This window comes from Schistocerca americana, chromosome X (genome assembly GCF_021461395.2).
Source record: "Schistocerca americana isolate TAMUIC-IGC-003095 chromosome X, iqSchAmer2.1, whole genome shotgun sequence".
In the NCBI taxonomy this organism is placed as follows: Eukaryota; Metazoa; Arthropoda; class Insecta; order Orthoptera; family Acrididae; genus Schistocerca; species Schistocerca americana.
This window is the reverse complement of record NC_060130.1, coordinates 116,614,568-116,629,607: the sequence shown is the minus strand read 5'-3', so window position 1 is coordinate 116,629,607 and position 15,040 is coordinate 116,614,568. Positions and strand designations below refer to the sequence as shown.

At 43.2% G+C, this 15,040-nt stretch overlaps 1 protein-coding gene across 1 annotated transcript in view; it reads right to left on the bottom strand.

Moving 5' to 3' along the window:
- Nucleotides 1-15,040, bottom strand: part of LOC124554834 — a 1,124,719-nt gene that overhangs the window by 284,486 nt on the left and 825,193 nt on the right. Inside the window, exon 4 of the mRNA XM_047128497.1 lies at nt 12,574-12,733. Within this exon, the coding sequence (XP_046984453.1) occupies nt 12,574-12,733 (160 nt within the window). The remainder of the gene's footprint in view (nt 1-12,573; nt 12,734-15,040) is intronic.

Genomic DNA, 15,040 nt, shown 5'->3' with positions numbered 1-15,040 from the left:
AGACCTATAATGAGGTCCCTTTGAATCTGTCAGATGTGGAGACAGCACACTCGTGTGTGCTGCATCTCCGTGTCCTTCACAGTGGTCACTCCACATCTGACGCTGTTCGTGCCTCTTATTTACCATTCCACGCCTGATAACAACACTAAACGAGAACAACACTAACGCATTCTGGTGGCCGTTCCAACTGCCACAGAGAATTGCAAATCTTATGACTGACATATCCCCCGATGGCATGTTCGTGTACAAAGTTACTTTGACATCCGATCTTGTCTACTGGGCGATTCACTTCTTTTGTCAGGCACAACTGATATTTTGGATCATTTAATAGCTCCGTTTGGGAGGAGTGGATGAGCATTCATGTAGCACAAGGAACGGACTGCAAGTATTCTACAAAAATATCATCTACGTAGATACGTGTGCACTGAACTTCTCAGGGAGGAGATGCTACAGCCTTCTACACTATGACGCCCTTCTCGACGTTCAGTCCGATGCAGGATGGCCGAAGGTTATGTTGGTCACACTGATTTTTTCCGATATCCTATGAGTTCTCTGCCTACCATTGTAAGTATGCAATTCGGATAAAGTGGTGTTATCTTGGCGTGTACCTTATTCACCGTACGTCTGGACCTTGAGAATTAGTGGGAAGTATTACAACTGCGTCAACTTCAAATGGTTCAAATGGCTCTGAGCACTATGGGACTTAACATCTGAGGTCATCAGTCCCCTAGAACTTAGAACTACTTAAACCCAACTAACCTAAGGACAGCACACACATCCATGTCCGAGGCAGGATTCGAACCTGCGACCGTAGCAGGTGCGCGGTTCCGGACTGAAGCGCCTAGAACCGCTCGGCCACCACGGCCGGCGGCGTCAACTTCGATTCAGTTGATGACGTAAGTGGATTTCCGTCTGCAGAAGTCATCTGATGTTTATTACCACTTCTTGACACATCGTCGAATCTGTTGAAGATCTGGATGATCCTCTTCAGTGGGGTTTTCGCCCAAGCAGAGAGACATTCGGTAAGCCACTTACACGCTACCCACAGTCGACTGTATGGTAAATGTCCTTTTAATAAACAAAGCACTCTCTGTAGGAGGAAATAGTAAGATGGCAGCTGAAGTAGTTTAGGTATTTCGGAGGCAATTTTGGCTGTTTATGGTCCGACAACCTCGCCTCTCAATGGAAAGTAGGTGCTCGACCACCACCAAAACAAGTTATACCTGCTCTCGAATGATAGCTGCAACTTCTAGAATGGATTTTTTTTCTCTCCAGCAGAGAGTGAGTCATTGTGAAATGTCCTAACAGATTAACTGTGTGCTAGGTCGGGACTCGTGTGCAATATTTTTACCGACTAAACCATATTAATATTTTCGACTGTCTTGTACACTCTGAATGCCTCAATAGCTTTACGAGCAAGCTATCTGACTGCTACAACAGCAGAACACAGACTGATGGGATTAAAGCGCACAGGTAAACAGAAGAATCATACCAGAATTATGTGTGTGCTTACAGTTGGTATAATACGGCAGGTATTTGTCGAACCTCTTCTCCTGACGGCCAGACAGTGGTTTGCGGCGCTGTTAATTGATAGATTTTGATCAAATCTCATACGTGTTATGTCGTTAAGTTCTCTTAGAAGCTACTCTGAAGTGTCTCAGAGAGGAGAATGAAGTTCCATAAGAGAAAAAAAAAGAGACTGAGTGGGTGTCGTAATTCGGCGACTATTATAACCGAAAAAAAATTACTTGCGAACGTCAGAAACGAAGTAATATTGTCTGCTATAACTTGGTGAAAACCGAACCTCAATATATTTACTCATAGTGGATATACACATATCAAAAAAGTTTTGCATCATCTCAGTTCCGAGAGTTCCGGAATACAGAAAATTGGAATAGAGATCAACATAAACATCATTTCTGTCCTTTTTACTGCTCATGAAAACTACACATTGCACGTTGTACCACCATACAGCGAGACCTTCAGAGGTGGTAGTCCAGATTGCTGTACACACCGGTACCTCTAATACCCAGTAGCACGTCCTCTTGCTCTGATGCATGCCTGTATTCGTCGTGGCATACTATCCACAAGTCCATCAAGGCACTGTTGGTCCAGATTGTCCGACTCCTCAACGATTCGGCGTAGATCCCTCAGTGTGGTTGGTGGGTCACGTCGTCCATAAACAGCCCTTTTCAATCTATCCCAGGCATGTCCGATAGGGTTGATGTCTGGAGAACATGCTGGCCACTCTAGTCGAGTGATGTCGTTATCCTGAAGGAAGTCATTCACAAGATGTGCACGACTGGGGCGCAAATTGTCGTCCATGAAGACGAATGCCTCGGCAATATGCTGCCGATATGATTGCACTATCGGTCGGAGGATGGCATTCATGTATCGTACAGCCGTTACGGCGCCTTCCATGACCACCAGCGGCGTACATAGGCCTCACATAATGCCACCACAAAACAGCAGGGACCCTCCACCTTGCTTCAGTCTCTGGACAGTGTGTCTAGGGCGTACAGCCTGACCGGGTTGCCTCCAAACACGCCTCTAACGATTGTCTGGCTGAAGGCATATGCGACACTTATCGGTGAAGAGAACGTGATGCCAATCCTGAGCGGACCGTTCGGAATGTTGTTGGGTCCATCTGTACCTCGCTGCATGGTGTCGTGGTTGCAAAGATGGAGCTCGCTATAGACGTCGGGAGTGAAATTGCTCATCATGCGGCCTATTTCGCACAGTTTGAATCGTAACCCGACATCCTGTGGCTGCAAGAAAACCATTATTCAACATGGTGGCGTTGCTGTCAGAGTTCCTCCGAGCCATAATCCGTAGGTAGCGGTCATCCGCTGCAGTAGTAGCCCTTGGGTGGGCTGAGCGAGGCATGTCATCGACAGTTACTGTCTCTCTGTATCTCCTCCATGTACGAACAACATCGCTTTGGTTCACTCCGAGACACCTGGACACTTCCCTTGTTGAAAGCCCTTCGTGGCACAAAGTAACAATGTGGACGCGATCGAACCACAGTATTGACCGTCTAGGCATGGCTGAACTACAGACAATACGAGCCGTATACCTCCTTCCTGGTGGAATCACTGGAACTGATCGGCTGTCGTACGCCCTCCGTCTAATAGGCGCTGCTCATGCATGGTTGTTTACATCTTTAGGCGGGTTTAGTGACATCTCTGAACTGTCAAAGGGACTGTGTCTGTGATACAATATCCACATTCAATGTCTATCTTCAGAAGTGTTGGAAACTTGGGTGATGCAAAACCTTTTTTGATGTGTGTATTTAGGGTTGCCTTTCTTAGCTGCCTCGCCATGTATAGCAGATATTCTGTAGGGTTTGGAAAGTAGGAAGGTGATGCTGTCTGAGATGAAGTTGTAAACTGCAGTCGGTTAATGATTTCCGCGAGAAACACAAAGCAATAAACTTGAGTTCAATGTTGATTGGTAGTTTTGATCTTCAAGATATTTCACCACCCTCTTCATCGAATTATATCCAGTTCTTTCTCTTACTGGTAAAAACGTTTGTCGTGGTTTTTCATTTTACACTGAGGTGACTAAACTCATGGGATAGCCATATGCACATATACAGATGGTGGTAGTATCGCTTACACAAGGTATTAAAGGAAGTGCGTTGGCGGAGCTGTCATTTTGACTCAGGTGATTCATGTGAAAAATTTTTCCGACATGATCTTGGCTGCACGACGGGAATTAACAGACTTTAAATGCGGAATAGTAGTTGGAGCTAGATGCATGGGACATTCCATTTCAGAAATCGTTAGAGAATTCAGTATTCCGCCATCCACAGTGCCAAGAGTGTGCTGAGAATACCAAATTTCAGGTATTACCTCTCACCACAGACAACGCAGTGGCCGAAGGCCATCATTTATGGACTGAGAGCAGCGGCGTTTGCGTAGAGTTGTTAGTGCTAACAAACAAGAAACACTGTGTGAAGTCATTGTGGGACGTACGACGAACTTAACCGATAGGACAGTGTGGTAAAATCTGGCGTTAATGGGCTATTGCACCAGATGAGCGACGCGAATGCCTATGCTAAAATCACGACATCGCGTGCAGTGCTTCTTCTGAACTCGTGACCGTATCGTTTGGACTCTAGCCGACTGGAAAACCGTGGTCTGGCCAGATGACTACCGATTTGAGTTGGTAAGAGCTGATAGTAGGGTTCGACGGTAGCAAGGACTCCACGAAGCCATGGACCCAAATTGTCAACAAGGAGTGTGCAAGATGCTGATGGCTCTATAATGGTGTGGGCTGTGTTTACATGGGCCATTGGCTGGTAATGGTTATGTTGCGGTACTTGAAGACCATTTGCAGTGATTCACAGAATCATAGTCCCCAGCAACGAAGGAATTTTTATGGATGGCAATACGCCCTGTCATCGGGCCACAACTGTTCGCGATTGGTTTTAAAATCATTCTGGACAAATCGAACAAATAATTTGGCCACTCAGATTGACCGACATGAATCCCATCGAAAATTTATGGGATATGATCGAGAGGTCAGTTCATGCACAAAACCCTACACCGGCAATTATGGACTGCTATAGAGGTAGCATGGTTCAATATCTCTGCCGGGGAGTTCCGACTTGTTGAGCCCGTGCCGCGTCGAGTTGCTGTGCTACACCCGCCAAAAGGAGATCAGACATGATAGTAGGAAGTCTCCCACGATTTTTGTCACCTCAGTGTAATAGCTGGAAAAATTTGGAAATTTGTGGTAAGGTCTTATGGGACAAAACTGCTGAAGTCATCGGTCCCTAAGCTTACACACTATTTAATCCAACTTAAACTAACTTACGTTATGGACGACACACACACGCCCATGCCCGAGGAAGGACCCGAAGCTCCGAAGCGGGGAGCCGCTCGGACCGTGGAAGGACGCCTCAGACCGCGCGGCAGCGTAATAGCTATTCGCAGTTCGAGAGTTCTCTTTTCAGCACGTGGTTTATCTTTTCTTTAACATAGTGCTACTCAAGATCCCACACAGCAAGCTGACGGTAAGGATATCGGAAATAGGCAGCTGTTAGTTATGTGGAGAGAGTCTAGCAACAAATTTACAAGCGACCTCAGCCACAGGAGCGGGTAAGTTCGTTATTACTGGTCGCATAGTCCACGGTGAATAATGAAATAGCTGCCGCCCAACATCTGCGGGTAAATGTTGAAGCACTAGAATTCTTAACACTCTGGAGGCCAAAAACGGAAAGCAGTGGTAATCTGGCTCAGAGAGTCTAGAGAAAGCCAACGCTCAAACTCTTAGAGGCCTTTGTAGCAGGAGAAAGCCAGTAGACCTTACTATACGTACGTGTACAACACTTTAACACTCGTCTCAGAATAGGACAGGACTGCTGGTATAGTCACTATACATAAACAGTTTAGCAAGTATGCAGTGGTACTCATAGATCATTCGGTGATGATGCTGCAATCTGCAGGAAAATAATATCGCTGGGGGATGGCACGGATATCAGAATGAGCTATTAATATTTCCACTTAGCATACTGAACAGAACCACTCCTTAAATGTAAACAAAAGCTACAGAATTCTCTTAAAAAAGAGCTAATCCGACTCCAGATTATAACAAAAGGTATTCTTATCACTCGTCAGTACGGAATAAACGAACACATTATGTCAGTAATAATGGTGGCAGAATTAGATTTGTTGAGAGAACTGTGGAAAAGTGCAATAACTTTGTTAAATAAGCTGCTTACAGTACTCTAATTCGTCCTATTATAGCCAATTTCTTCGGTGTTTGGGGTCTTGTTGGCTTGAAAGGAGAATTCAAAGACGCTATTGATCGAGATACCCCGTACGAAAGTTTAGTAGACATGCTCAGATAATTTAAATGAGGATCTCTGGGAAGCAGATGATGTTGTACAAATGGTTCAAAAGGCTCTGAGCACTATGGGACTTAACATCTGAGGTCATCAGTCCCCTAGAACTTCGAACTACTTAAACCTAACTAACCTTAGAACAGCACACACATCCATGCCCAAGGCAGGATTCGAACCTGCGATCGTAGCAGTCGCGCGGTTCCGGACTGAAGGATGTTGTTACACGCGGAACCGTGTTGAAACGTAAGTTGTGCAACAATTCTGCTACCGTCGTTATATATCGCGAACGGGAGAACGTTGAGAGAAAGATTAGCACGGGTATAGAGCAATGCAGTCAGCGATTTTTCCTCGTTTCATACGAGAACGGGATAAGTGTGCTCAAGTACCCGCTGCCATGCACTGTGCAACGATTTATGGAATGGACGTATATTATAAATGCGGAGTGGTTGGTGCCCTGTTACGGGAAGTTAGGAAACCTCACGCTGTCATATCCGGCAGCTGTTAGCCGCCTACCCCCTCTACAAGAAACAAAATCTTCACAGTTCCATCGTGCCCCTCCAAAGATACAGACGCAGCAGTTCACTTTCAGTTGCGGGTATATAAGCACCGACGTGTAGGCGAGGGAGCACTGTGATATTCGTGTCTTTTCTACGTGCAGGCGATAAATGCTGAAACGTGAACTATGGTGACGTTATTATCAAATGCGTCTTTACAGGACTAGCGTTCTATTATTCTTTTCTTGTCTGCCTAAGGACAAACACCGGTAGGCATCCATCGGAGAAGGACAAACGCCGATTGATATCCATTGGAGAATGAAGAATGTGTGTGGGGCGACATGAGTGTTGAAAACCTCCGTTGTGGAATTGTGCGCCGAGTTCCACGCTGCTTCCTAACAACCCACATCCCCATATCCCCATATCGCAGACGTCGTAACGCAGAAGTTACACCCATTCATGTGGGAGACTCTGGAGCACCCACCTTCTAGTCCTGACCTCTCCGTATGCGGGCCCTTAAAAAAGGTATCGAAGGGTCAAAGATTTTTGTCGGACGACGATGTGCAGCAGGCAGTTACGGGCTTTTTCAGGCATCAGGGATAGTGATTTACCAAACAGGTATTTTCAACCCGGTGCTTCGGTGGGATGACTGCCTCAGTCCCCACGGGGATTTTGCCTGACTGGCGTACCGATTCTGGACTGTATGGCCTTCGAACAGAAACTTGTTTTTCTTCCTTATATAACACTTTCAATTCATCGACAGTGAAAATGTTCGTACCTTTTGCTATGTAAGATCCTCTATGTTTAGCAATATAGCTTATGTTGCAACCTTCACTGACTGGGACTGGACTCTATATACCTATATCATTATAAATTATAAAAATATATGTATGTATGCCTGCATGTATATTTCACTTCTCCTCCTAAACCATTTGGATTGCTTTCTACCAAACTTGGTACATATACAATTTACTATCTGGACAGAAGCACTTTTTAAGAAACACCTACCTTCCAAATATGTGGGCGTGAAAATGGGGTGACATAGAAGCAAAGCTCAGGAATTTCTGAGGCAATTTCAGTCTAATTTGATACAAAATGACTCATTCTTTATATAAAAGTACTGTTGGAACAAGATATCCCTCTATCTCTAGGGATGGGGATGAGGACGAGCTGGAAGTGATATTTAAAAATATTCTGAAACGAGTTGTTGGTATTTCTTTCCTGTATTTAGTTGACAGTTCAAAAATCTGAAGTGCCATTTGTCTTCCTGCAAACATGTCACATAATTTACTACCTGATGTTTTCTGCACAGTCGTAGCTGCGCCACTAACTGCGCTATGCCTGTCAGTACATACTGACAGTTTCGAGTCCGCACTTCCACACTTCAATACCTGCCTGGCCCGCTGTTCAGGAGAGCATAAGTATTAATGGCTTGCTGTTGCCACATGTGATTGGAGGTACTACCCAACCTTAAATCATACTACTCGAAATAGCTATAATTATTGGTCTTCAAATGAAGTAAATACTGATGTAATGTTGGATAGTACACTGTCCTCAGTCACCAATAAAAACAGCAGCACTTATACGGCTAATACCCTGTATGTATGTGCAATATATGTGACATACGTTTAGGCAGCCAAAGCTGTGGGTAAAAAGACAGAATATTATAAAAATGTATGTATGTATGTTCCACATCTTTTTGTGAACCACTGGATCGACTTCAACTAAACTTGGTACACCTATCACTTAGTACGTGGAAAGGCACACTGTGGTGACAAGGACCACCTACCTCGCATACGGCTGGGTTGGTTGGTTGGTTTGTGGGATTAAAGGGACCAGACTGCTACGGTCATCGGTCCCATACGGCTGGGGTTGGAGGCGAGTGGGAGGCGTCACAGAAGCATAAGACAGCAACGTCTGGCGACATTTTAACAAAATTTTGTGAATATGTGACTCGTTACATGTATTATCTGCATAAAAATACAATATCATCCATAAAGGTAGGGGTGGGAAGCCGTGACGTGAAAAACGTATTCTATAACAACCGACATCAGTGTCGAATACACAGTATTTGGGGTCACCAGGGTCATTGGTGACAGTCCTGATGACGTTTCACCCCCAGGGGAGGGAAGGGGTGGGGTCGGGACCAAAGACAAGGACATACCAGCGTATCTCTGTAACATCTGAAGCAATTTCTACCAAAGTTGGCACACGTGTCTCGTATATATATATATATATATATATATATATATATATATATATATATATATATATATATATATATATATATATATATATATATATATATATATATATATATATATATATATATATATATCGTGACAGTAACATATCCCTATGAGTGAAGGTGCGGTGAGATCGGCTTATGTAAAAGCATAACACAGGAACTCCTGGAGGAGTTTCAACCAAATTGGATATACACCCCTCTCATTGTTTTTTATAAAAATGCTATGGAAATAAAATGCACAGACAACCGCTAGGAGAGGGGTTGGCTGTGAGAAGGAATGACATATAGAAACGTCCAAAAACAATCTATTCGTATTTATTTCCTGTAATTAGTTGACTTGGAATACTTTGAAAGTATGAAACGCAATCTGTCTTTCATATAGTTCAAGTTATTCAGTGCACCAACCATATCATAAGAATGAACACTACTGCATGCAAATAATTTTGTCAGCATGTTTTAGGCCGAATATCATGCCACATGGCTGCATATCTCAAGACACATTTAATGTCCTCTCTGGAGTCGCATGGTGTAAAACAGCGGAGAACCAGACAGGTGTCAGCGTGAAATACGCGTACATGCGGGAGCAGCCGCGGGTAAGAATCTAATATTATGACCTAAAAGTGTTTAATCCAGAACTCTAGGTCACATACGAAAAGTATAGGATATTGAAATTCCAGGTTTTGAACCATATCGTATCAGAAACTGGAAAATCATTAGTCCAAGAGGTTAACACTTATTGCAACTGGTTAGAAATTAAGCATCTCACATGGAGTGTGAGAGAGAAATTAAACTATAATTTTGATTGCAGAACCATCGAATTGCCGCATGCACTATGTGAGCGTACTGAACGATGCTGGCTCAGAAGTGATGTAGAGTTTCAGGAATTTCCTGGTGCTAGCTTGTTACTGTGACTATCGCAGTAAGAAAGACAGCTCTCTACATAAATTTGCCTTATAGTGGAAGAGTTCACAGCTAGCGGCAGTCTTGTTCTTTCCATAGCGAAATTTCATCGCAGCTAACGAAGCTGCATCTTTGTGTGTCACAAAGGGTCATCAGGTAACGACAAACACTCCCACTTTTCATACATCAAAGGCACAGGATGTTAACGCATGCGTATATCCGTATAAGAAAAAAGTATAAACACTTTATTAATTTTCCATATTTTTTGACCTGAATCAGGGACACTATTTCTAGTGACGATACTTTACTCGCCGAGAAAACTTCGAGAATCGTACATGATTGCTGTATTGACAGAGACGTGGTAGGATGAATTGCTTCCGACTTACACAGCTTCAATCACAACTGCTAACTAAGACCATCACATGTGTTCACACGTATCTGACTGGGAAGTTCTCTTTCTTAAGCAATATTTGTCTAAGTGTTCAACGCTATAGCCGCACGTGTCGTTTCCCATTGTAAGTGCTTTTCTATGGTACGCAACAGCTTTATGAGTGTGTCAAATCCGAAGGCATGGAAAGTATCTTCGTCCTAGATTTTCATCATTCGAATATTCAAGGTCTCCATTCGAGTATTTCACGTCCAGGAAGATCTTTAACGAGGTAATTTCACTCGTATCGGAGGTAATGGGGCAGTGTGATAACCTGTTAAAAATAAAATTTCTCTTGCTCGTAAATTCGTAGAGTGCACGAAGGGTGGATAAGACGAATGCGAAAAATACGGTCTGATACGCTAAGCTACTTACTGTGTCTTAAAAAATGAATGAGGTAATTACATCTATTGATAATAATGTACTCAATAATACTAGTTAAAATGATTTACTTGTGCAAAATGTTAAAGCTGTAAGTTGTATGAGTTGGCAGTATCATTGCCCTGGTTTTTCTGTCCATGTTCATTTTGAGTTTGCCTCATTTGATCTAACATTATTAGTATGAAGGTCTCACATTTTTGTGCACTGTTCTGAAACCACTCATTGTACTGACTTTTTGGTCAGTGCCGTTTGTATTTATTCTATGAAATAATCTTGGGGTGTACATTTCAAATACCACTCTTTTGAGAATATGACGTACTTTGGACCCGCTACACCTCGACTAACCCACATAACTTTGTTAGACTTTTGCACTTAAAGTGCATAGTATTCCATTATAAGGTGGTCATGTTATTTTGATTTTTGTATGTTGTCGATGTGCTCGTCAGAAGAGAGCACGTTATGATACTGTTAAAACAGTCTTTGGTCTTGTTGTGGCACAGTCCTTGCCTCTGCCAGCCTGACAGGTTATTAGCTGAAGTGTGAGAGGCGATGGACGTATTCAGTAGTGCTGTGTTCACTTGTGATTGTATCTGTTAGATGAAGAAAGATTTATTGTAAAGGACAGAAAGGATTAATAAGATGTATATACTGGAAAGCGAAGAGTATATAAATTCTGATTGATGCTATTATTTTTGAAGAGAAGATGTTTGAGGTAAGACTGCAGCACTGTGCACCTAGTTTATTGAATAATTATTGCCAGCTAGTTAACTCGCTCAGAGCAGGAAGAAAGACCACTCCACTTCCCTATGCCATGCAGTCAACTGATAGAAATTCTATGTTAACATTGTAGCCTTTCCAAAGCATTGTTTACTTTGTTAAGCATAGTATTGTTCAAGAAAATGGTTCAAATGGCTCGGAGCACTATGGGACTCAACTGCTGTGGTCATAAGTCCCCTAGAACCTAGAACTACTTAAACCTAACTAACCTAAGGACATCACACACATCCATGCCCGAGGCAGGATTCGAACCTGCGACCGCATAGTATTGTTCAGAGCAATGTTATGTGAAGATCACACGAAATTTTACTCTGTTTTTTTCAATACATACTTCGGTCTAAAGTCGTTGTCTTGGAAAATCATTTTATGGGAATAGTTACTCGCCCCATCCCACTGTTTAAAAAGATGTTTACAATTACGTATTACGACACTGGCCATGTGGTATGCAACAGTTTCAATACAGTTTGGAAATTTTATTTAATCTAGCTCAGCCACTGTCTGCTTGCTGTTTGCTGTTGTGCTTTCGAGGAATATGCAAGAAGGTAAGTGGAAATTTTGATTAGGACCAGATAATTGTTTTACTTGAGTTGTGCATTTAATATAACGACGAATTGTATTCAGACCAGTTACATTTCAGTTCAAATTAGGTTCTGTTTAATCAAAGGTTAGCATACGAGTTTAAGGTGGATAACAGTTTGTGGGTGCATAGTTTTGGCAATACGTAGACGTTTTATAGAGTGGGAGGTAAATTTGGGCTAAATTTCATACAGAAACAGATAGTGAGGAAGTTACGCCATCACCACAGACGACAAAGCAGGGGTTTCAAACTTGTAAGGACTGCGTAAATTTGTTAGTAGTGTTGGGCCAGACTTACGTCGTTGTTTTTATTGGACTTCGACAGCATTCTAGGTTTTCCATTGCCGCTTTAAAGCAACCTTTCAATGTTCGAACTCTGTTTATTGGTTCACCATTTAAATGGTAATGATAGCGTACTACGGCTAAGTCACATCTGTTAATCGACTGGTTGGTTGGTTGATTGATTTGGGGGAGGGGACCAAACAGTGAGGTCATCGGTCCCATCGGATTAGGGAAAAATGGGGAAGGACGTCGGCCGTGCCTTTTCAAAGGAACCATCCCGGCATTTGCCTGAAGCGATTTATGGAAATAATGGAAAACCTAAATCAGGATGGCCAGACGCTGGTTTGAACCGTCGTCCTCCCGAACGGGAGTCCAGTGTGCTAACCACTACGCCTTCTCGCTCGGTCCGTTAATCGATGAGCCGATGTATTTCACCATAACTCACTAAGATATTACTCAGGTATCTTCTAATAATGTGTGTATCAATTTTTGGTGGCCTCAGTATATGTATTTTAGCGTTAATTATGAGCGACAGTTGATGTGACATGTACAGGCTACTAGCAAAAGATATAATGTAAGAGAAAAATTAAGCTGAAGGGTCAGGGAACGCGAATATGATATTGAAAGCATCACTTACCAATGAACTCATTGCGGATTCGAATGCGGTCCTTCAGTTGTGGCGTGGAGATGAGCAGACAGTTGATGAAGGCGACCAGTGCTGTCTGGTAGTCGATAGCTGTAGCATTCTGCAGCTCGGACACGATCACCTTGAGCCGGTAGCGCTCGCCTTTCAGCTCCTGTGGACAAAGCGCACACCAGTTCAGACGCTGGCTCCTGATAACTGCGACAGTCAAGTGCCCCCATAGCTCTTGCCCCGCTTGACTCCACCTCGCAGAATTGTTTCCAGGAAGCTATCTTAAATCGTGACTGTCTACTTGCGCTCTGGCACCTGTCCACCTCGAGGACAGCAGTGAGTATTTTTGCATGTGTGTGTTGTTTAACCGGTCCCGCTGTCTCGCGAGACTTCGAGGCGGAGTTGCACGTATGAGGTACGTCTGCTCCTTGGCTAATAATAGAGTACGTCTCAGTACTGTCTTACTGAGTCCATCAACACTTGTACGAAGTATATCGGCAACGCAAGAACGTTTAAACCATCATTTAAGACTGTGAATGGAAGAAATGGTAGAACACGACCTCTGGGAAAATCAGTTTGGGTTCAGCAGATATGTACGAACACACGTGGGAATACTTAACGCTACGATTTATGTTAGAAGATACGTAAAAGAAAGAAAGACCTACGTTAATATTATTAGTAGATCCAAAGAAAGCTTTTGACAGTGTTGACTGGAACACACTATTTGAAATTGTGAAGAAAGTAGAGATAAAATGCAGCGAAGGGTGTTTACAACTTGTACAAAAACCCGACAGCAGTTGCGAGTCGAAGGACATGAGTGAGAAGCAATAGTCGAGAAACGTGTGACACACGGTTCTAGTCTACCTTCGACGTTATTTAATCTCTACATTGGAGAAGCAGTAAAGGAACCAAAGGAGAAATTTGGAAAGGGAATTAAAGTTCAGGAAGAAGAAATAAATATATAACATTTGCTGATGACACTGTAATCCTGTCAATGACGGCAAAAGACTTGGAAGAGTAGTTGAATAGTATGGATTGCTTCTTGAAAAGAGGTTACATGTTACAACAAAAGCGTAGCTGAGGGAATTAGACTAGGAAACAAGAAACTAAAAGCAATAGATGAGTTTTACTGTTTGGGCAGCAATATAAATGATAATGGCCGAAGTAGAGAGGATATGAAATGAAGACTAGCAAGAAAGCATTTCTGAAAAAGAGGCATTGGTGAACATATAGTACACTTTTAAAATTTAGGGAATCTTTTCTGAAAGTGTCAATACCGGTTCTCGTCAGACCAACGAAGTTAAGCGCTGTCGGGCTTGGCTGATACTTTGCTGGCTGCCCGTCCGGTCTGCCGAGAACTGTTGATAAGCAGGGTGCACTCCGCCCTTGTGAGGCAAATTGAGGAGCTGCTTGATTGGGAAGTAGCGGCTCGGATCACTAAAGTTGACAACGGCCGGGAGAGCGGTGTGCTGATCACATGCCCCCTCCATATCCACATCCAACGACATCTAGGGGCTAAAGATGACAGGGCGGTCGGTCGGTACCGTGGGCCTTCAAGGCCTGTTCGCACTAAGATTTCTGAAGGTATTTGTCTGGAGTGTAGCCTCGTATGGAAGTGAAACGTGGACGATAAGCAGTTCTGACAATAATTGAGTGTAAGATTTTGAAATGTGGCCCTAAAAAAGGATGCTAAAGATTGGATCGTTAGATCGAGCAACTAATGAGGAAGTTCTGAATCGATCTGGAGGAAAAAAGAAATTTGTGGTATATTTGACAAACAGGAGGTTTTGAGGCATCAAGGAATGGTCAAATTGGTAAGGGAGGGAAGTGTGTAGAGTAAGAATTTTAGAGTGAGACAAAGGCACGTATACAGTAAACACGTTCAAATAGATGAAGGTTACAGCAGTCGTTCAGAGGCGAGGAATGAAGATTAGAGTTTAACGTCCCGTCTACTGCGCTTTCATTAGAGGCGGAGCACAAACTCGGAATACTAACTGATGGGAAGGGAAATCGGCCGTGTCCCTTTCACAGAAAGCATCGCAGTATTTAATGCGAACGACAATCAAACAGTTTAGAATCAGAGATGGTAAAATAGTCTGTATCAAAATTAAGAGAAATTCCAAATCCGCAATAGCTGTTTCCCCGTTTTCGCTGTATGACGACCGGTTTCATACCCTGGAGCTATCTCTTCAGGTCATATCTGCATATAGAATGAAACTACATAAGTAAAAGCACTAGTAGTGAACATAACCTACCGAACAAAATAGACAGTAAAGCGATACACTCACAAAACTAATACTTCATTTGTCACGAATTTCAAGGTACAGCCGGCCGCTGTGGACGAGCGGTTCTAGGTACAAGTTCGCGTAAAAACATGTCATTCATCGATAATACCTCGGACGGAATGGCAGAGGGGCATCCGCGAACCATGCACGATGACAAAAACATCTCCGAAACAATGTCAAAAGAC